At 45.4% G+C, this 21,099-nt stretch overlaps 1 protein-coding gene across 2 annotated transcripts; it reads right to left on the minus strand.

Moving 5' to 3' along the window:
* Nucleotides 1–5,822: 5,822 nt before the first annotated feature.
* On the minus strand, nucleotides 5,823–8,862 carry LOC113020188 (serine protease 27-like). 2 transcript variants are annotated; one of them, XM_026163948.1, is made up of 6 exons: nucleotides 8,190–8,862; nucleotides 7,785–7,805; nucleotides 7,434–7,596; nucleotides 6,975–7,240; nucleotides 6,231–6,373; nucleotides 5,823–6,144 (listed from the first exon to the last, which is right to left on the minus strand). In XM_026163948.1, exons 1-6 carry the CDS (start codon nucleotides 8,242–8,244, stop codon nucleotides 5,923–5,925), a joined length of 870 nt encoding a protein of 289 aa, XP_026019733.1. In that variant the 5' UTR covers nucleotides 8,245–8,862; the 3' UTR covers nucleotides 5,823–5,922. The 2 variants fall into 2 exon arrangements, with proteins under 2 accessions (XP_026019733.1, XP_026019732.1); XM_026163947.1 differs by having other exon boundaries at nucleotides 6,975–7,243.
* Between the last annotated feature and the right edge of the window lie 12,237 nt (nucleotides 8,863–21,099).

A 21,099-nucleotide genomic window follows, 5' to 3' on the forward strand; every position in this document is an offset into this window, starting at 1 on the left:
TGTCGCCAAAGTGCTGCTCATAGGGGGTCATATGATTGTTGGATTTTTCTCTGTATCTACTGTACAATATAAAGCGCCTTGAGGCGACTTTTGTTGTGATTTGGCGCTATATAAATAAAATTGAATTGAATTGAATAGAATAGAATTGCTCAGAAATTACTGCTCAGAAAAATTAAAGATTAGAGTAAAGCATCAAGTCAATTAAACTTGGATTATTGATCTTCTCATTTAAGCAGAGAGGGTTGTTAATCAGTTTCAGCCTCTTTGGTGTGAATGAAAGTAACAAGACGTTTTCTAGAAGGGCAACAAAGTGTCACGACGAGCTACGCCGATGTGTTTGCTAAACGTACACACTGCAGGAGACAGAACTCAACTTGAACCAAAAACGAGCCTTTATTTAGGCTGATGGCAGAAGCAAACATGAAAACTAAGGCGACAAAAGGTACAATAACTAAACTGAGAAACTGGCTATGAAAACTGTGATAACTATCGCTTGGCAAAACAGACGACCTGACAACAAGTGAATGGAAACACACTCCTGAACTAGGAAACACTGAGAAAATCTAGTCCCATAGATTAGATCTCTTTATGTAGTCACCCCTGTGTTAAGTGTTCCCTGTTGGTTTGTGTCCCCATGTTTCCTGTTTTATTTTGAAAGGTCTCGTGTTTAGTGTTACTCTCCTCCTTGTTGTCGATATGTTTCATTCTATTCAGCTGTTTTCCTCATGTGTCTCCACTTCCCCTGATCACCTCATGTGTGTATTTAAGTCCTCCGTCTTCCCGTGTTCAGCGTCGGGTTGTCTGTGTATCTCCTCTCATGTTACGTCAGGTTTCAGGACTCCGTGCTGGTCATGTTCATGTTGCTTATTCATGTATACGTTTCATAGTTCTTTCATGTTCCAGCACAGAGTCCTGCTCATAGTCGTCACAGTCACCTTGTAATTTCCTTCCTAGTCTGCTTTAGAATCAGAATCAGAATACTTTATTAATCTCGAGGGGAAATTTAGACTGTGGCTACATTGTGAATGTCAATCCACAACAAGGGGTCAGCGGGGGAGCTGGCCCCAGGGAGGGGTCACTTGCCCCTCCCTTCCTTCCCTCCCCATCTCCAGCTGCCTCCCTCTTCCCGCCCCACCACAACCACCCACACATGCAGGGCCTTGGAGTAGGGGTATGTCACCAGGGTGCAGAGGAGGCTACCCCCCCCCCCCCCCCCGTCCCCTTCTGGCTGCCTCTGCCTCAATTTTATCCCACAACTTAGACATTCACATTACTCACACTCTCATTACACATACATATAGGATCTTGGGGGTGGGCACGATACACGGAATCCAAATTACCATCAGGGTGTACACCTCACCCCTGACGTCGTTGCCCACCTCTCAATGTTAAATACACGTAGACATTGAGGGCCAGCAGGAGGGACCATGCGCTTACCTGCTGCTCTCTGGCAGGTAGCTCCATGCCCTCCTGGGTTTTAAATGCACCATAGAACACACATGCATCAACACTACAATGAGCGGGTGGAGGGAGGTTTGGAGTCTTCTCTCACCCCCGTTCTCTGCGACCTGCTGGAGCGGGGGGGCTAGGAGGAGGAGTTGGCCGTCCGACTGCGGTCTGGAGTGTGGGGCCTCCCTGCTGCTGCGGAGTCGGGGCGGTCTGCCTCTCCCCACCGCAGGGAAAAGGGTAACACCACCTGGGTCTGGGTGCAGTTCCCCCCTCCAGGGGCAAGGGTACCTAGACCCGGTTCGTAGAGTACGCTTGGGGAGTGTGATCGTGTGTACAGCGTCTCTTTATGTCTGTCTCCACGTTGGTTGAGTGTGGAGTAAGTGCATATGAGAGCATGAGGGTGGGAATGGATGTTTGTGTCTGTGTGTGCCTGTATGTCTGTGTCTATATGTCAGGCTGGGTATCAGACGCCACCTCTCTGGGGACATCTCAGGCCCTCCAAGGTTTGGAGGCCTATCTCCACCTACCACCACTTCCCCTGCCAGTGGCGGACTCCCTCAGGTGTCGGTGCGTTGGTGGTTCTTTGTGTCTGGGGGTGGGCGTCCAGGTACACACCGGCTCACTCCTTGGCGGCCGCTTATCGGGGCCTGGAGCCTGGGGCTCGCTCGGGCCCCTTCGGGGGTGGGGTGCCCCCGGCCTCTCGGCCTGGGGCTCGGTCACTCAGGCACGGCTGGCTGCCGGCGGAGCTCACGGGCGCGTCACTGCAACTCCCCCTGGCTTCTGCTCCGCGGCTGCTGAGTGAGCCCTCATCTGGGACTCTCCTCAGCTCTTACTGGAACAGTGGCGCAGCTGCCCCTCTGTTGGTCTTCCTTGGTCTCTTGTGTTCTGGGGGCCTCTGGATGTCTGGAGTTTTGATCTCCTCCATACCTGCTTCATGCCCTGGAGGACGGGGCTGTGGCCCCCCCACACTCCCTAGCAGATCGTTACATGGAGAAACCTTTGGAATGCAAGCATGCTGATCCACACAGGTATGCACACAGGTGTACACACGGGTATTCACAGACGCGGACTACAGCTTTCTTGGCTGCTGCCTCAAAGCACATTGTGCGCTGTCTATCTTGCGTGCTGCACAATATCGTTTATTATTTAGTATCTACTGATATCTACTGCTAGCTAGTTTATTGTGATGGTGCTGTTTTTTTTATTATGTTGCTCTTTGTTGTTTGCTTTCTCTTCTGTTTTTTTTCTCCATACAGGTGACCCAGGTGTTTGTTTGTTTTTTGTTTTTTTTTCTTTCTTCCCCCCCTTCTCACCGTCTCTTCTCCCCTTTGGTTTTCTCTCCCTCTCTTTCTTTCATTCTTTCTCCCTGTCCTATCCCACAGTCATGTCTGTCCCATTTGTAGCAACTGAAAATAAAATAAATTCATAATTATAATAAAGGAGAAACGAGCAACAGATGCAGGTAAGCAGATGTGTGATTGGATAATGGCAGGTCATCCTGAAACAATCAGAATCAGAATACTTTATTAATCCCTGAGGAAATTATGTGGGTTATGTCGAGATGAAATATTATTTTACATTCATAATCTATGTTACTATTCATGATCCTTATTATTACTGTTGCATCATTTATGATTTATCATTATTGTCATGTCATTGACACATTTATTGAAACTGGTGAGGTTATATTAAATTCTGTATTTCAGGTGTTAGCATAAGCATATAATAATCTTTCATTGCAGGTGCAACTGTAATCATGTTATACACATATTGCATAATTAAAGGGTTGAAGCTACGGGCAGCGCGATGTCTGGCCGATCAATGGAGCAAAGTTCAGCTATTGAAAGGTTGCCTACATGTTTACAGTATAATTTGCTACATATTGCCTGTGTGCATTCAGCAGCCTCCTGCATTGAAGTTTGCCTGGTAACAGATGACGTAGAGGGGGGTCATGTACTGAGGTTAACAACACAGACACATAGCCTGTCTGGGTAAACTGATTGCAAATGTTGTCTAAGTCTGGAAAAGTGTAATAACAGGAAGCATCTAGAGGAACAGAGGAAGTAGCGGTTCCTTTTTAGAATATGTCCTTGCTGGAGTTACTGGTCATCATAAGTATAAATATCACACCCACCTACTGTCAGGCGGGAGATGGAGCCTGATGTTTTGCAGAGCCCATCTTCACCACATATATGTGTTTTAATAAAATCATTTGTGTTGACCCACTATGGACTTTCAGTCATATGTCTCTTCCTCAAAAATTTGAACCGCGACAGTTCTGGTGCCGAAACCGGTTTGAGGAGGGACTAATGGGGTTTGGCTGAGGTGTAGTGGTGTCAAACAGACAGACAGCCAGGAGGTCGACTGAGTGATGGGCCCGAAATAGGAGGTAAGCACCACCTGTTGATTGATGTCCAAAGGTGCTGAATTGGAAATTAAGGTAAAATTAAATGTTCACTCAGTAGAGCTTCTGGTTTGTGTCCGTGGTCACTTTGGGGTGTTTATGTTAAGATGTTATGTGTTTAAATGTTGAAGTGATAAGGAACTGTTGAATAACTTGTCTTGGCATCTGGTGTCTTTTGTCATGTTGTTACAGGCCTGAGTATATAAATAAAGTGTGAATCGCCTGTGTAAATTGCTAATATTGGTTATAACTGCGTGTGCTGTGAAAATGATTTAATACAGAAGCTGAGTGTGTGAGGATTGAATAAAAGTGTGTTTGTGGTGTGTAGAAATCGCGGCAGAAGGCCGTGTCGCGAGTTGTTGTAAATAGTGAAGTCAGTTGGGGGGTTGTGTTTGGTTTTATATTTTTAAAAAGCAGAGAAACTGCAGTATTGAGTCCATGGCGCAGTTTGAGAATTTGTGAAGTGCATGAGAGCTCTGTGTCTGTGAGAGAAAGAAAAGGTGGGGGCTGAGTGCTCAGGCTGTGTGAGTTCCTGCATGACAAAAGAGGAAGGAGAAGTAGGTCCGTTGATTTTCTGTGAAATTATAATGGTTAGAAATCCTAGTGATCAAAGAGGTGATAGTGAACTGAAAATAAATAAATAAAACTAAAACAGTGGTTTAGTATTCAGGTAATGATAAATAAATAAACTTAACGGTGACATTTAAGGTGATCAGGTACTCAGGGATGAATGGAGGATTTGATTGCTGACTGCATGAGAGCTGTTGGGGTGAAAGGAAAATGAGGTTGGAAGAGTGAACTAACAGGTTAATATATGCGTGTAAAAAAAAGAGAGAGAGAGAAAGAAAGTGATGAGAGCAAAGAAAATAAAAGTGTGTAAGTGTGAGTGAGAAATTGTCTCCGACTGGGGAAGCAGTGATAGTAGAGGTGACCTTCTTCCCCGGCTGGACACAAAAAGAAAACATGATTTGGAGTGAAGAAGGTTTTTGTGTCAAATTTCATTTTTGGGGTTTGAAGTCAGTAGAGTTCAAAACAAAATAAGTAGAGATGTGTTGCTTCTTCACCACATATATGTGTTTTAATAAAATCATTTGTGTTGACCCACTATGGACTTTCAGTCGTATGTCTCTTCCTCAAAAATTCGAACCGCGACAGTTCCAGTTGCTCCAACAAATGGTAAAAATAGTAACAGTAACAGACTAAACTCCAAACAATACATTATGTTACAGATTTTAATATTAATTAGTCAGTGTCAATTGTTGATTTGTCCTGTTCTCATTGTATGACGAATTATGATGGCTGTTTGGTAGCTGTTTGCATACTATGCATACTCTCTCTCCCTCTTCGACAACAGTTTTATGTTAATGTACAATCCTTAATACGTTTTGATAGGTTAGTAGCTTAAACCTATTCGCTGGAACGTTGAAGACAATGTAATTACACAGCAAAGCAAGACACGAGTAGGCAAAGTTCTTCATGTTTCTCGTGCACGGGAGAGAACCGGACAGGCGCCGTTCCTTCGCTTGACCCCAGTCGCTCTCGTCCGCTCCCCCGTAACACTGCTCTTTTATTGAGGTTACATGAATATACATAGGTGCATTAACATATGATGTCTACATACAAACAAAGAGTACCTTGCCTGTGTGTGTGTGTGTGTGTGTGTGTGTGTGTGTGTGTGTGTGTGTGTGTGTGTGTGTGTGTGTGTGTGTGTGACCCCATGAACGACTTCCCTAAACCTGCTGGTCTGGAAGTCCAGCAGTTCATCTGAACAAAAGGCACTTAACCTAAAACAGACATAGATACGTTTATCCTACCATAAAACAATAAGAGAAGGTACGAGCTCTCCCACGCTCCCAGAGTGCTCTGGAATACACACAAAGTTTGCAGACTATTAAGGATCAAACCTCTACCAATCTACAACTAATTATAAAACTCTAAGCATATATAAGTAGATATTTCTAAGCACAAATGATAATCAACAATACAAAACCTGACACGTTTTGTGTGTGCGTGTGGGGGGGTTAGCCTGGGGCACCAAGCAGGCTAGGACCGTCCCTGGGAGGCAGTCCTCAGCAGGTGACACTGAGGTCACTGTTGATCCCAGTGGACCTGAACGTCATGAAGCCCGGCTGGTTGGAGGAGATCTGGGTCCTGATCCAGGTCTGGTACTGGGATACTCTGGTGTAGACTCCTGGAAGATTCGGCCTGGCACAACCTTCCCCAAAACTGACGACTCCCGCCTGAATCCAGCGACCGCTCTGCTTGCTCACCATTGGACCTCCTGAATCCCCCTTTGAGAGCAGAAACATTTACTGTTAGCTGAGGAGAAGAAACTGTAGAAGGTGAAAATGTGCCAAACACAGGTAACAACAATCACCTGACAGGAGTCCTTTCCTCCTGCACTTAACCCGGCACAGATCATGTTGCCAGTGATTGATCCCACTCCATAGTTACAGTTACACTTCCTGTTTCCCACAACAGGAACCTCCACCTCCATCAGGTTGGGTGAAGGAGCGGACGCTGAAGGGGTAAAATAAATATATCAGTTTGTAATAAATAACATGTGACTGATTAACCTTCAAACAAAAGGGCGGCTCCACCAAACTTAAAAACAAAGTGTAGTCATGTGTGCAAACAAAGATGGGGAAACATGTTTGTCCGCTGGGGTTGGAGCTCTCTGCAGAACACAGTCACATGACTTTGATGCCGCTCTGTCATCTTGTCCTGTTTTATGTTATTTGAGTATTTTAGATGAAGCACAACAGCTGCTGTTTTTAAACGTGATACAGAAATAAACTTGACACACAGACAGTAGATGGTCGTCATCATGTAGTAACTGTCTAACACCACCTGGGGGCAGTGTCAGATACACAGAAAATATACTTTCTTTTAACCAAGGATCATTTTGACCTGACATCATCGTGCAGACAGCATGTTTGCTGCAGGTCCAGCACTTCCAGACTGTTTAATTCACATAATTATTCTTTCTGGTTTTGAACTCTGCACAGATTTAACCTCATGGAAACATCTTATTGCTCTAAATATTTCTGAGATAGCAAACTTGTTCCCTGTATTATTGTCATCATTTCTCTAAAAACGATCAGGTGTCTTTATGACCCACCTCCTTCTCTAGTACTTCCCCAGCCGGTGACCCAGCTGTTAACACCGCTGTAGAAGATGCTGTCTGAAGCTGCCAGGCAGACGGGAGAAATGTAGTTGTTGAAAGTCACCGGTGAGGAGAGCTGCAGGAGGCAGACGTCATTGTTGAAAGTTTGAGAGTTGTAGTTTGGATGTTTGATGATCTGTGTTACTGTCCGAGACACTGCATTGGGATTAGATCCCTGTAGACTCTGAAGGCCCAGATTCACAGTCAGACCGGTTGGAGTACTGCTGAGATCATCAGGAGCGACACGAACAGTGCACAGTTGTTACAATTGTTATAGACGAGAAAACATATATAAAGTTTGACTTCCCACCCTGTTAAATATTTATCCTGTTACCCCCCCTGAGCCCCCAGATTAGCACCTTTCACAGCGTCTTTAAATCATGTTTAGAGTGCAGCTTCAGCCTCATTACTCACGTTTGAAAGCAGTGAGCAGCAGTCAGCACCCACTGACTGTTAATGAGGGATCCTCCACAGAAGTGGGACCCAGATCTTTGCAGACTGACCTGCCAGGGCCAGCTGCCAGCGCGGGCCGCCTGTCCTCCTACAATCCTGGTGTTGAGCTTTGGCTGACCACAAACTGAAGACCGACATTAAAACACAGAGTGAGCATTACTGTAGGAGCTGTAAACTCTCAGCACTACAAACTGCTGAGTGAGGACACAGTGATCCTGGAGTCTACAGTTCACTCACAAACTAATATTCATATGAAACTAAAGATTTATTAAACATAAAACTAAATCATTACACAAAGAAGCTTTTTCTTACCACCCAGCTGTGACTCAGACTCTGAAACACAGAAACAAACCATTTTAAAACTAAAAATCTTCATTCATCGTTCTGTGATTAGTTCACTGTCTGTAATTACTGTGTGAAGTTACAGTTAATGTAACCCATTTGAAAAAATGTGAGATAAGAAATTTTGAGGTTCCAAACACTACGTCCTGTGTTGTTGGTCTGTCGTAAAACCTTCTTCTTCAAAATATATATTAAAGTTATGTTTACTGAACATTGTGAATTTTAACTGAACACATCAAATTCGTATTAAAGAAACGATTTCTTTAATGTAAAGGTTATTTTCCTGCAGTGTCACTTTAAAGTGGAGCGCTGTGCTCCTGAGTGTTTTCGCCCTCTGAGTTGTACCTGATGCAGGTGTGTGCAGAGAGCTCTTACCTTGGGTCAGGAGCATCAGCCCAGCAGCCAAACACATCACTTTGTAGAAAGCCATCGCTGTAAGATCCAAACCTGCAGACCTGCTGAGGCTTAAATACCCTTCCTCTCTCTCCCTTTCGGTTTGCAGTAAAACACACCTTTCTCAAACACCTGTCTGACGACACGCCCAACACCTCACTGCAGGTTACCAGACCTGCTTCACATTACAATCATCAGATTAAACAGGAACTTTTTAATCATTTTTCTCAGATTACTCATTAATTTAACACCAGGAAACAAAAGTCTGCCCTGCTGTGTCAAATAAAAGTTATTTAAAGGTTTCACAGTATTGACTGATGTGTACAGGTGTAAGAAGGGGCGAGCTGAGCAGCAGCGTTTGTATTGAAGTGAAATGCATTAACTCGACCAAAAACTACATAAATAAATCCTGTTGCTGACGATCATTGAGATATTTAAAAAGTGGTTTTGTTTTTTTGTTGGAAACATTTAGAGATGTTTGAATCTGTGACAACAGGCGCGAAAGAGTGATGATCTAAACTGGAGGGTTTCACAAACACACTGCCAGTGCAGTGGAAACATACCTGGATTGAAACAACACAGTAGAGCACCATCAGGCATGGATGGGCCTCCCCAGAGCCAGAAGCTCAACATCACTGAAGCAGTGTGGGATCATCCTGACAGAGACCAGAACAAAAAGAAGAAACATCCAAAGAAGAGACCTGAATGTCCTTCAAGATGAAGAAGAAAGTAGAGAAAGCTCAGACTGTGCTGAGAATAAAGGCGCTCACACCAAACGAGCTCGTTAGAGTCGTACAAACTCTGTTTGACCCATCAATAAATCGCTGCACATGGTTCACATTTTACTAGAAAAACAGAAAGAAATGAGGCTCAAAACTTTTGCTCATCACTGTACAGTTTTTAAACATTAACGTCATTATTGCATTTTCATGATGACTTTCCGCAAAATAAAAACTGCTTCTCTTTAATGTGGTGTAATTACATGATGATGTTTTACTATTTCCTCAACTAGATGAAAACGAGTCAGTTCTTCAGTCTGATGAGCGTTTGTTCACTCGTTAGATCAGCACGAACATCGAGCACAGAACTGTGACAGAACTACATTCCTGTAAATCTGTGAAACAGGAAGTTTTATTCAAAGAAGCAGCTTCACAGTGAGATCATGAAGGAGAGATACACCACACATCTGCTCTGTGAACGAAAACAATACATCTCCATCATTCATTAATCTGCAATGACAGTGGGACTGGCACAGTGGGGGCTGTCCACTCGGGAAAAAACTGGTCAAACTACATCAGGTTTCGCTGAATGAACAAATGAACAGGAAGTGTTTCAGAACCAGTAGAACCACAAAACACTGACGTTTCCACTGAGCACATCACAAACATCTGTCATGTCAGAAGTATTTCTTTCCCTTCTGATGTAAACGAGAGTTACAAAAAGAGGCAATAACAAGTCAACCCCAAAGAGGCAGTGGTCCAGCAGACTACCGCCCTCTCACTGTTCTCACTGAGACTTCCCTGGTTTTAGTTTTTGTTAGTGTCTTTGACACTGCAGGTAGCATGAGAGGGTAACTGTTACTACTTTAAATTAAATCAGTGGTTGAAGTGAGCACTTCATAAGTGGGTAAAATGTGGACTCACTGCACCAACTGGACTGAACAAAGAGGGGAGGTCATCAAGTGTCCCTCATGATGTTGTACTGACAACTGCCTCCCCCTGTCCACTGATAAAGGACAAGGGGAGGCAGCGACTATATATACTATACTATATATTATATATACGGGAGGAAGTGGCTTTGACTTCCCAAATGCCTCAGCAGCGTTGGACTCTACAACAACGGGATGCTGTCATTGCCTATCCCTAGCCTGGCAGAGGAGTTTAATCAGAATCAGAAAGACTTTGTCTATCCCCAAAGGGCAAATAACATACAACAGAGCAGCATAGTGTTGAAGATAACAACAATAAGAACAGAATACACAGAATATGCAGTACGTACAGTTTTAAAATTATACAGTTCAAAATTGAAGTGACTGAAAGATGAATAAATAACTTTAAGTAAGTAAAAGTAAATAAAGTGTCAGTAGTATAAAAGAGTGTAGAGAAGTTTGTGTTTCTGGTGGGGGAAATGTTCTTATCTGCTGGAGTTAAAAAGCAGAGCTGCTTTGGGGACTAAGGTGGCGCTCCTCCTCCTCTCAGTCCTGCAGGAAATGCAGCGGAGGCGTCGCCCAGAGGGGAGCCATTAAAATGTGAGGTGAAGAATGTGAGAGGGGTCGTTGATGATTTTGGCTGCCTGTCTAAGAGCCTGTTGGCTGAAAACCTGAGCCAGAGTTCTGACAGGCCAATGATTTTAGAGCTGCAGTCTGTTCGTGTATGAAGGCTGAGGGAGTGGAACCAGCTGGTGATGGAGAAGGTCATGATGCTTTCCAGGAAGGCGTAGTGTGCAAAAGTGAGGCTTGAGATGTCACTCATGGACTCCGAGACCCTATAGTGATAGACGCTGCTCCCACCTTAGCAACAAGGAGGGAATGGACCCCAACCACATTTGTGCTACAGGCCAAATCTGCTCTTCACCATCCTGACGTGGTGGGTCACATCCAACAGGGCAGAGGAGGATTTGGTCTTGGAACAGTAACACCTCTCTGGCAACAGGTGTCTGTACCCAACGGTCGAAAAATGGTAGGGGTGGAGGTGCGTGGACAGAAGGAAACAGCCAGACATGCCAGAGCCGTAGCACTGGAAGCATCGCTGGTGAATTGGGAGAGTGTTGAAAAGAGGAAACTCACATGGAAATCTGGGGAATGGAGGCGAATAGGCTGCGTTTCATCATCAGAGCCACATATGATGTGGGAAGGACCCATCCTGTAGATCATTGGTTAAATCAGTGGTTCCCAAAATTTTTTTGCTAGGCCCCCCTTTGTTTTACAAGAAAAATGTTCGCGCCCCCCCTCCCCCATGCGCGCGCACACGCATGCACGCGCACGCACAAACACATGCCCCAACCACACACGCCCATATTTTGCTCCATTGCGGTTTATTTCACATCTCAAACATTTAGTAAACAATTAAGCAAATACAAGTAACCTGCAGATAAACTACTAACTCTTTTACGCTACGTCCGCACCTACACGGGTATTTTTGAAAACGCAGCTGTTTCGTCCACGTAAACGGCGTTTCGAATCAGCGAAAACTGAGATTTTTTTAAAACTCCTTTTTTGAATTTACGTGCGGACGAGGAATACAGAGTTCGTCACGCAGCGTCAAAGGTATGTGCCTTATTTCACGTCACGCTGTGCGCCACGTTATTGTTTACATGAGATGAACTGCCTGCAAACATATATTTGTCATTAAGTAGGTCAGTTTACATTGGTCTGATTTCATTCTCACAGCTGGGCGAGTGTCAAAAAACTGCACAACATGAAATTTAATGGCAATAAAACATGAGACAGTCCTGTGAGGTTGGAGTTATTTTTAGATACTCATAAGTCATAGTTTTAGAAACACTTCTGCAGCTATTTCCCCATGTCTTTGTTCTCCTGTCCGTGTGACGACAAACTGCATCTGCCAGTAAGAGAATAATAGCTCATCGGGGAAATGTAATGTACAGTCAGTTTACAGGCATGCAAAAGTGTCAAGTCGTTGTTGACAGTGTTGTCAGTGCCAAGAAAAGATCTGAAGATAAGATACAAAAATGTCCCTGGTTAAATGAGTTAATATATCAAATTCAAATTCAAATTTTCAAATTTGAATTTGAGAGACCATGGACGGCTGGCGACAGCAAGTGGCCGTAACTGACCCGAGGGCAGAGAGCTAGGAACTTTGTTCCGAGCACAGATGGTACATGCAGCGACATACTCCTGGACGCCCGTCGCCAGAGCAGGCCACCAGAACAAGCGTTGTAAGAACGTGACGGTACGGTTCTTACCCGGGTGGCAGGAGAACCTAGCTGTGTGCACCCAATGAATGACCTTGCCACGGACAGCTGTGGGAACATACTGTCGGCCCACTGGGCCCAAACCGGGATCAGGTTCCAGTCGCAAAGCCTCCCTGATCAACTTCTCGATCTCCCACGTCACCGCACCCACCACACAGCTGATGATATTGCTCTCCTCCTCCACCTCCCCCTACCCACTGGGAGCAAACTGGCGTGAGAGGGCATCCAGCTTGGTGTTACGCGACCCTGGCCTGTAAGTGATGACAAGATCAAAACAAGCAAAAAACAAGGCCCACCTGGCTTGCCGGGCGTTGAGGCGTTTGGCCGTCTGCAGATACGACAGATTCTTATGGTCCGTCCAGACCAGCACCGGATGCACACTCCCCTCCAGCCAGTGGCGCCATTCGTCCAAGGCCAACTTGATCACCAGGAGCTCCCGATCCCTGACATCATAATTACGCTCCGCCTGAGAAAGACGATGGGAGAAGAAGGCGCAGGGATGGAGTCTACCTTCCACTCGTTGGGAAAGGACTGCGCCCACACCAGAATCCACTTCCACAATGAAGGGTCGAGACAAATCTGTTTGAACGAGAATGGGGGCAGACGAGAACAACAGTTTCAGTCGCACAAAAGCCTGTTGGGCCTGGGGCGACCACACAAACTGCTGTTTAGGAGAAGTGAGAGCAGTCAACGGCAACACCACAGTGCTAAAGTTACGAATGAACTTCCGGTAGAAATTCGCAAAGCCCAAGAATTTTTGGAGTGCCTTCCGAGTCTTAGGCTCCGGCCACTCCACCACTGCCTTGACCTTAGCAGGATCTGCTCTCAACTGCCCCCGATCAATCACAAACCCCAGAAAAGACACAGTTGGGACGTGAAATTCACACTTCTCACCTTTGACGAACAGGCGATTCTCCAACAGCTGTTGAAGCACCAGCCTCACATGTTCAACACGCTCCTCACGAGTCTTGGAAAAAATGAGAATATCATCCAAGTACACAAAAGCAAAGTGGTTAATGAAATCCCGAAGCACGTCATTCACCATAGCCTGAAAGACAGCCGGAGCATTAGTAAGACCGAAAGGCATGACCAAATATTCGAAATGGCCCAAGTGCGTGTTGAATGCGGTCTTCCACTCGTCCCCTTCTCGAATACGAACCAAATGATAGGCACTGCGAAGGTCCAGCTTAGTATAAATGGTGGCTCCCTGGAGCAACTCAAATGCGGACGCCAACAGAGGGAGAGGATATTTGTTCTTGATGGTGATCTTGTTGAGACCACGAAAGTCAATGCAGGGGCGAAGGGATTTGTCCTTCTTGTCGACGAAAAAGAATCCTGCCCCTAGTGGAGAAGTCGACGGTCGAATGATGCCAGCGGAGAATGAGTCGGTAATATAGCGCTCCATGGACTCGCGCTCAGGCTTGGACAGGCTTGGACAGGCTGTACAGGCGGCTGGTGGCCAGTGTAGCTCCTGGAAGCAAATCAGTGCCACAATCGTAAGGTCGGTGAGGCGGAAGCGATGAGGCCAAACTCTTGCTGAACACTTTAGCTAGATCATGATATTCAGCCGGAACAACAGAGAGATCAGAAGCACAGACAGAGTCCTTCGCCACAGTCGGCGTCAGATTGGGAACAGCAGACCGTAAGCACTGCTTATGACACCACTCACTCCATCCCCCCACACTACCCTGGGCCCAATCTATCTGAGGGTTATGACGTTGAAGCCACGGGTAACCCAACACTAATGGAGTATCAGGCGCCTTAAACAGAAACAAACTTAGCTTTTCAACATGATTACCAGAAAGAACCAGCGTGATTTCATGCGTGCGATGCGTGACTTTGGCCAGCACTTCCCCATTGAGGGCAGACACATGTAAGGGAAGATGCAGGGAAACAAGCGGGACCCCCAATCTCCTGGCTAAAGTCTCGTCCATAAAGCTTTGTTCTGTGCCCGAATCCACTAGTGCGTTACAGGAATGAGTTATGGACTGAAAGATAAGCTTGGCGGGGCAGCTGAGGTGGGGTAACACATCTCCCGTCGCACCCATCAGTAACCCCACCGCTACTGACGGGCCGAATCTTTTAGCCGGGACGGGCAAGAGTCTGCAAAGTGCCCCTTCTTTCCGCATGCAAAGCACTCACCCATCTGGCGTCTCTTCCTCCACCCCGGCTTGCTGAATCTAGCTCGCCCTAGCTGCATCGGCTCCTCCCCCGTTTCCTCAAGTTTACGCTCCCCCTGTCCTCCCCCATCGGAAGAAGCGCTCAGCCAACCACCTGGGCTTCCTGTTGCCTGGCGGGCTTCCTCAGCCTGCCCTCCGTATTCTCGCATGTGGTCATCAAGGCTGATACACATATTAATCAAAGCATCCAATGATGTAGGTAAGTCGTTGGTGGCCAACTCACGTCTGATTCCGTCATTCAGGCTATTGAGAAGTGCTTTGTCCTCCCAGCCAGTTTCCTCAGCCAAGATCCAAATATCCACAGAGAAATCCGCCACACTCTTTTTGCCCTGTTTTAAAGAAAACAACCAGTGAGCAGCTGCATCCGGATTAGAACCTTTATCAAAAACACTGCGGAATTTGGTCAGAAAGTCAGGATAAGACACATTGGGGTCGGAACGCAGCACTGCCTGAGCCCATTTCAGTGCTCTCCCAGTCATGAGTTGCACCATGAGGGCAATTTTGGCACCGTCGGTAGCATAGGCTTGAGTCTGTTGGCGAAAACTCAAATCGCACTGGGTTAAGAAGCCGCTACACTTATCTAAATCCCCTGAAAACTTTTCAGGCACAGGTAAGGTGTGCTTGTGCTCACGCATGGGTGGAGGTGGGGAGGGAGGAAGAGGGCAGGCGGCCGCAACACTTAAGGAGGACAACTGAGGCGAAACATTAGCTGCTGCTGGGCCAGGGGATTGCCACATACCTTTTAGTTCCATTACTACCTGAAGCAGGGTGCCCTGTTCCTTAGAAATATGCTGAAACATCTTCTCGTGTCATTCCAAGAAGAGATAGCTCCCGTTGTACAGGATCGGAGTCCGCCGAGTCCAAGGCTGGTTGGATCATTCTGTCAGGGTGGGTGTAGAAAAGAGGACTTTATGCAGGACTCCTTTGGGAGAAGACAGTGGATTTATTTAAAGTGCGGTAAAGGTGCAACAGTTCAATAATATATATAAATATAATGATGGGTGTCCAGGTGTGGTCTCGTCCCTTTCCTCCTGGCAGTGCTCGTGGCCGTGAAGTGAAAACACACGTAGCGACTCCTTCCAAACAGTTATCCCAAGTGGCGGTCCAGCTCCCGTGATCTCTCTCTCCGTTTCCCTCCTGGTGGCAAACACACAAACACACACGGGGTAACTAAACAATCTTCAGATCAACGTAACTGCCACAAAAACCATCCGCGCTGCTCTACCGTGCTTCACACAATGATCCAGCGCAGACCGAAGCTCGATCGCCCTGTTAAGAAGGCAGCCCGGGAGATGGCGGATAATTGGCTACAGCTGGTCGGCTCCGATCGACAACAGGTGCGGCCAGTCTCTGCGCGGGAACACTCTCGGGAATGCTCGTCATCGCTCGGAGGTAAACAATCCCGTTCCGAGAGAGAGAGAGAGGGAGAGGGGAAGGGAGCGACATGCACCCAATAACACATGGGCAGGCAGCCAGGTGAGGGCTGTCGGACCATGACAGCCACTTTCATGAGTGAATCATATAAGGCTTATATGATTCACTATATGAAGTAAGCCAAATCTTATGCAAGTCTTTTATTAGTTTTTCCTATTTCTTTTCCATATGGGCTTAATATATACTAGCAAAAAGGAAAGTTTTAAGCCTAATCTTGAAAGTAGAGATAGTGTCTGTCTCCTGAATCCAAACTGGAAGCTGGTTCCACAGAAGAGGGGCCTGAAAACTGAAGGCTCTGCCTCCCATTCCACTTTTAAATAGCAATGGACCGATCTGATATTACATATCGGTATTGGTACTATACTGACCTAAATATTGGAGAGAAATAAAAATATATAATCCGATTTATTAAATATCACAAAAGCACCTCACAAAACTTGCGACATGGCATAACCCAGCACGTCGGAGCAGTATGCGTCATGTGATAGAGCGGCTTTGGCACGCGAGACCTGTTGGCGGTTTGGTTAAGCATTTGGAGCCTCGCTACCAAACCGGCATTTCATCTCTGAGGAAACTATCCCAGAGTAAGTAAATAAAGCAAGTGTGTAAGTTCATCTCTGAATGTTTGTAAAGTATTCCCACATTAAGCTTAACAACCGATATTTTAAGCGACTGGATTTATTCTGCGTCGTTATGCTGTCAGCTCCCCCTTCTCCTCTCATTCTCTCCCCTCCCTCTCCTGTTGCTACTTTAATCATGAAACTGATCAATGATCAGCTGATCGGCTTTTCTCTCTTGTTTGTTTATCGCCCACTTTGCGCCAGAAACAGGAAACCAGCGGATGTCGCGCTAAACAACAGCAGCACGTTTAAGCTTGATCAGCTGTTGTTAGAATTTATTTAATATTAATTTCTAGTATCAGCTGATGTTTGCTGGAGCCACAGCTGTAAAGCTGCTGGTCATGATGTTGGTTTGGATATGTGGTGAGAGGGAAACATGAAGATGAAACCAGGAGATGTCCTTACTGGATCATCAGAGCTGAACAGGTGATGGAGAAACAGGTTTACCTTTTAGGTGACACGAATAAATTGAAGGTAAGACAAATAACACCAGGATCCTTTTCTAAGTAGCTGACAGCTGGTAACTGTGCAGGGGCGGATCTAGTAAAGTTTTTGCCAGGGGGCCAGGTAGGCCATTAACAGGGAGAGGGGGACACAAAGAAATACTTTTCTTTCTTATTCTCATTTAAAATGTCTAGCTTTTAATAAATAATTATCTGAATCTTACAACCAAAGTTTTTATCTGATATAAAATGTATAGAAATCACACATATACCAACAAGACTGTACATCACTGTCACAACAGCATTTGTTTTCATTCAAAGGCTTTATGGCTTTGAATGAAAACCTGGTGAAATACCTTGTGGGCCGGTCTCTCTTCAAAATGCCTGGGCCGGTTTTTTGTCCCAGTCCAGCCCTGATGATTAAGAATGTATCAAGTTGTATGTCAGTATGATCAAACAGCATGTAAGTTGGCAGATTACAGGAACCACCTGAGTGAGACAACGAGGATGTGGACAAGTGGGTGAAAAATTTGTCTAATAGACAGCTCACCCAAACAGAGAAAACATCCTTGCTAAAGGACTGAATTTTGCTGTCACGCCGAGACAAATCCCACTAGTGGAGCTGATCACAGCCACAGAAACAGCAATTCGAAACAACAATATTGCAGAAGTGGAAGCAGAGCAACTACAGACGAAAGTTTCAGCCTGTCTCAGCAATGCAAAACCCCCAGCATCCAACATCACCATGGAGGAGAGGAAGGCACGCACATCACTTAGTAATGACAACAACATCGTCAACAACAACATCGTCAACAACAACATCGTCAACAACAACATCGTCAACAACATCATCAACAACAACGTCATCCTTCCGGCAGACAAGGGCAGGTGCACAGTATTGCTAAACCAGAAAGACTATCATGAGAAAATTCTGTCACTGCTCAGTAGTGGTGCAGCGGATCATGGTTGATTCGTTATCCGAACCGATCCCACGCCACGGTTTGGCACGCACGTGATCCGAAGATTCGAAAAAGAAGAAAAAAAAGTATGTGTGTGGTGCACATGGTGGATCTGTCAAGCGATAGCAATGGTCAGCGCTAGCGGTCCAAGGGGAGGAGCAGAGGAGTTCGCTGTATTTAAGCAGCCCTTTGCTGCCCAATCCAACCGGGCTAAAGCTATTACAAAAGCTATTGCGGTGTTTAGCTGCAGACGGGAGGCCGTATTCCGTTGTGCAAAACAAGGGTTTAAACTATGATGAACATGCTTGAGCCACATATGATATCCTGTTGCCCGTCCACTTTAGCGGCAAGATCGTTCCAGGCATGTATGAGCAGGAAAAGCTTAAAGTTATGGCTGAACTGTCCCAGGCATCTTCTGTTGCCCTACCTACTACAAATGGGTGGACCTCCAGGGAAACGGAAAGCTACGTGACTGTGACAGCTCATTACCCTATCTCGGAGGGAGATAGGGTTAGACCATTCATGCATCCTGAGACCATTCATGTGTGGGGTTGCTTCTCATCCAAGGGAGTGGGCTCACTCACAATTTTGACAAAGAAAACAGCCATGAATCAAGAATGGTACCAAAACATCCCCTGAAAGCAACTTCTTCCAACTATCCAAGAACAGTTTGATGAAAAACAATGTCTTTTCCAGCACGATGGAGCACCGTGCCATAAGGCCAAAGTGATACCTAAGTAACTTGGGAAACAAATCATTTTAGGTCCATGGCCAGGGAGCTCCCCAGACCTCAGTCATATTGAGAACTTGTGGTCAATCCTCAAGAGGCAGGTGGACAAACAAAAACCTGCTAATTCTGACAAACTCCAAGCATTGATTATGACAGAATGGGTTGCTATCAGTCAGGATTTGGCCCAGAAGTTGATTGACAACATGCCAAGGCCAACTGCAGAGGTCTTGAAAAAGAAGGGCCAACCCTGCAAATATTGACTCTTTGCATAAACGTGATGTAATTCTCAATAAAAGCATTTGAAACTTATGAAGAGCTTGTAATTATACTTCAATACATCACAGAAACACCTCACACAAAGATCTAAAAACACTGAAGCACCAAACTTTGTGAAAACTAATATTAGTGTCATTCTCAAAACCTTTGGCCACGACTGTATGTATGGTCAGCAAGGTATCATCTATCTTAAGTGCCCCTTGGGGATAAATGATTTTTTTTTCCCACTTTGACTGTAAATTGACTTGATTATGTGTAACCAGTTGGAAATTATATATTAGTGTTTTTCAATCAAATCAATCCTTTTATACAGTTTGTGTCTCAGACTTTGTTGGTGTAACATTTGTGTTAAATACTTGTGTATTTCACCCAAAACCCTTTTTTTAAAAAAAAAAAAATTCATTTTGCATTTTAATGTCCTGCCTGTATGATCTGAGTCTGTGTGCGTTCGTGTGTGTGTGCGCTGCATGGTTGCCCACGTCACAGCTCCTTTCAGCATGGCCGGAGGAGAGGTGTCCTGGCAGGCATGTGACACACAGATCAGAGCTGTATTTCTGTGTTGCAGATGTGCAGTAAAGAGCCAGTGCTGTCTCCTGCCTCTTACTTTCACGCCAGAACACAACACAATCACAGGCGTATCACATGAAGGGGTTACATTTACATTTCTACATTTACTTTGTTTTACTGCCACCAACTGTCAGCCAGTGGAACAGCACAGGATGACCTACAACAGACAGATGTTTCCCATCGTCGGTTACACCAGTGGTTCCCAAACATTTTTTGCTAGGACCCCTTTGTTTTACAAGAAAAATATCCCCCCACGCACAAACACATCCGCCACACACACCCATATTTTGTTTTTCCAAACACCAAACATTTTACAAGGGTATTTGTGAAAACGCAGCTGTTTCTATGCGCTTGGACATTTCGTCCACACGTAAACGGCGTTTCGAATCACCGAAAATTGAGATTTTTTAAAACTCCTTTTTTGCGTTTACGTGTGGACGAGGAATCACAGAGTTCGTCACACAACGTCAAAGGTATGTGCCTTTATTCACGTCACGCTGTGCGCCACGTTGTTTACATGGGATGAATTGCAGAATGGCAGATAGAGACAAAATACTGTTAATCTGACTGTCTGCAGGTTTTACACGCAGTTACTGTCCCTCCATTTAGAAAGGCAGCGGCGTCACGGTGTGATTATTTTACGTGTAGTTGTTTTTTTCCTGTATAATCAATACATTTTTCAAAAAATGCCTCTCTGTGCAAAATGGGTTCAAAAACATAAACAGCTGTGGGATCCTGTTTGTCCGTGATTTGAACAGCCCAGCGCTGCTCCCGACAGGGAAAACTAATTCTGCAGGGAGACCTACCTCGGCACTTGTGCAGGTGAAGCCAAAGTATATGAAAATATGCTTCACCATATTTTCTAGTCTTTGGCTTGGAATGGAGTTGGTTTGGAAACATGTTCAGCGATGCTTCATCTCCTGCTTTGCGTTTGTGTGAACCTGTCCATTATGCTAACATTGTCCAAGCGTTTTGTTTTTTTCCTTTTCATACCACGCTGGGGAGCACTGGAATAAAAAGCTGTGACGACAGCAGGGCTGTTTCCAATGGGGTCTGCTGGAGCAGGTGGAGACTGAGAAGAGCTGGATTGGCACCAAAGTGACGGAGTACCTGGCCTTGCTCGCCCCGCTGCTCTCCTTGGTTTCCTGAAGACAGCCTGCGTCAGAATCCGTTTGGCCAGATTGTTCTTTAAAAAAACCAGTGTTTAGGGTTTACCAGGGTTTATTTCTGTTTTCAACAGACAGGAGAGCTTTGACTGAGCGATCGCAGGCAGCTCCGTGGACACAAACACTGTTGTGAAGTCGAGAGGTGTTCTGAATACTGGACAGGTCCCTGCTGATGCAGCGATCTGGTGAGTAATGAGGCATCTCTTCAGCCTTAAACAACATGAAAAGCAGGTGAGATGACCAACAAACCTCCTTCAGCTGAGAATTTGACATGAGAGCAGCGAGACCAGCAGGGAAGCACCTATGAAACAGGTAATCAGAGGTAATCAGACAGGGGAGAGAAGGGAAGTGAGCAAAGGAGGCCCAAAAGCAACAGAGACGGATCAATGCACCACAAACTGGAAGCAAATTATTCACGTTATTTTGTCTCTTTAGTTTGTGCGGAGAGTAAAAAAAAACAAAGCTCTTTGTTGTTGTTTTTGTATTTTTACATTTACACATTTACAAGAAGTTTTTTAGTTGTTTATTCTTCATTTAAATAACTTTCTTTTTCAGTGCAATTTAACAGTTTTCAAAGCAAATAT

This window comes from Astatotilapia calliptera, chromosome 4 (genome assembly GCF_900246225.1).
Source record: "Astatotilapia calliptera chromosome 4, fAstCal1.2, whole genome shotgun sequence".
NCBI lineage: Eukaryota > Metazoa > Chordata > Actinopteri > Cichliformes > Cichlidae > Astatotilapia > Astatotilapia calliptera.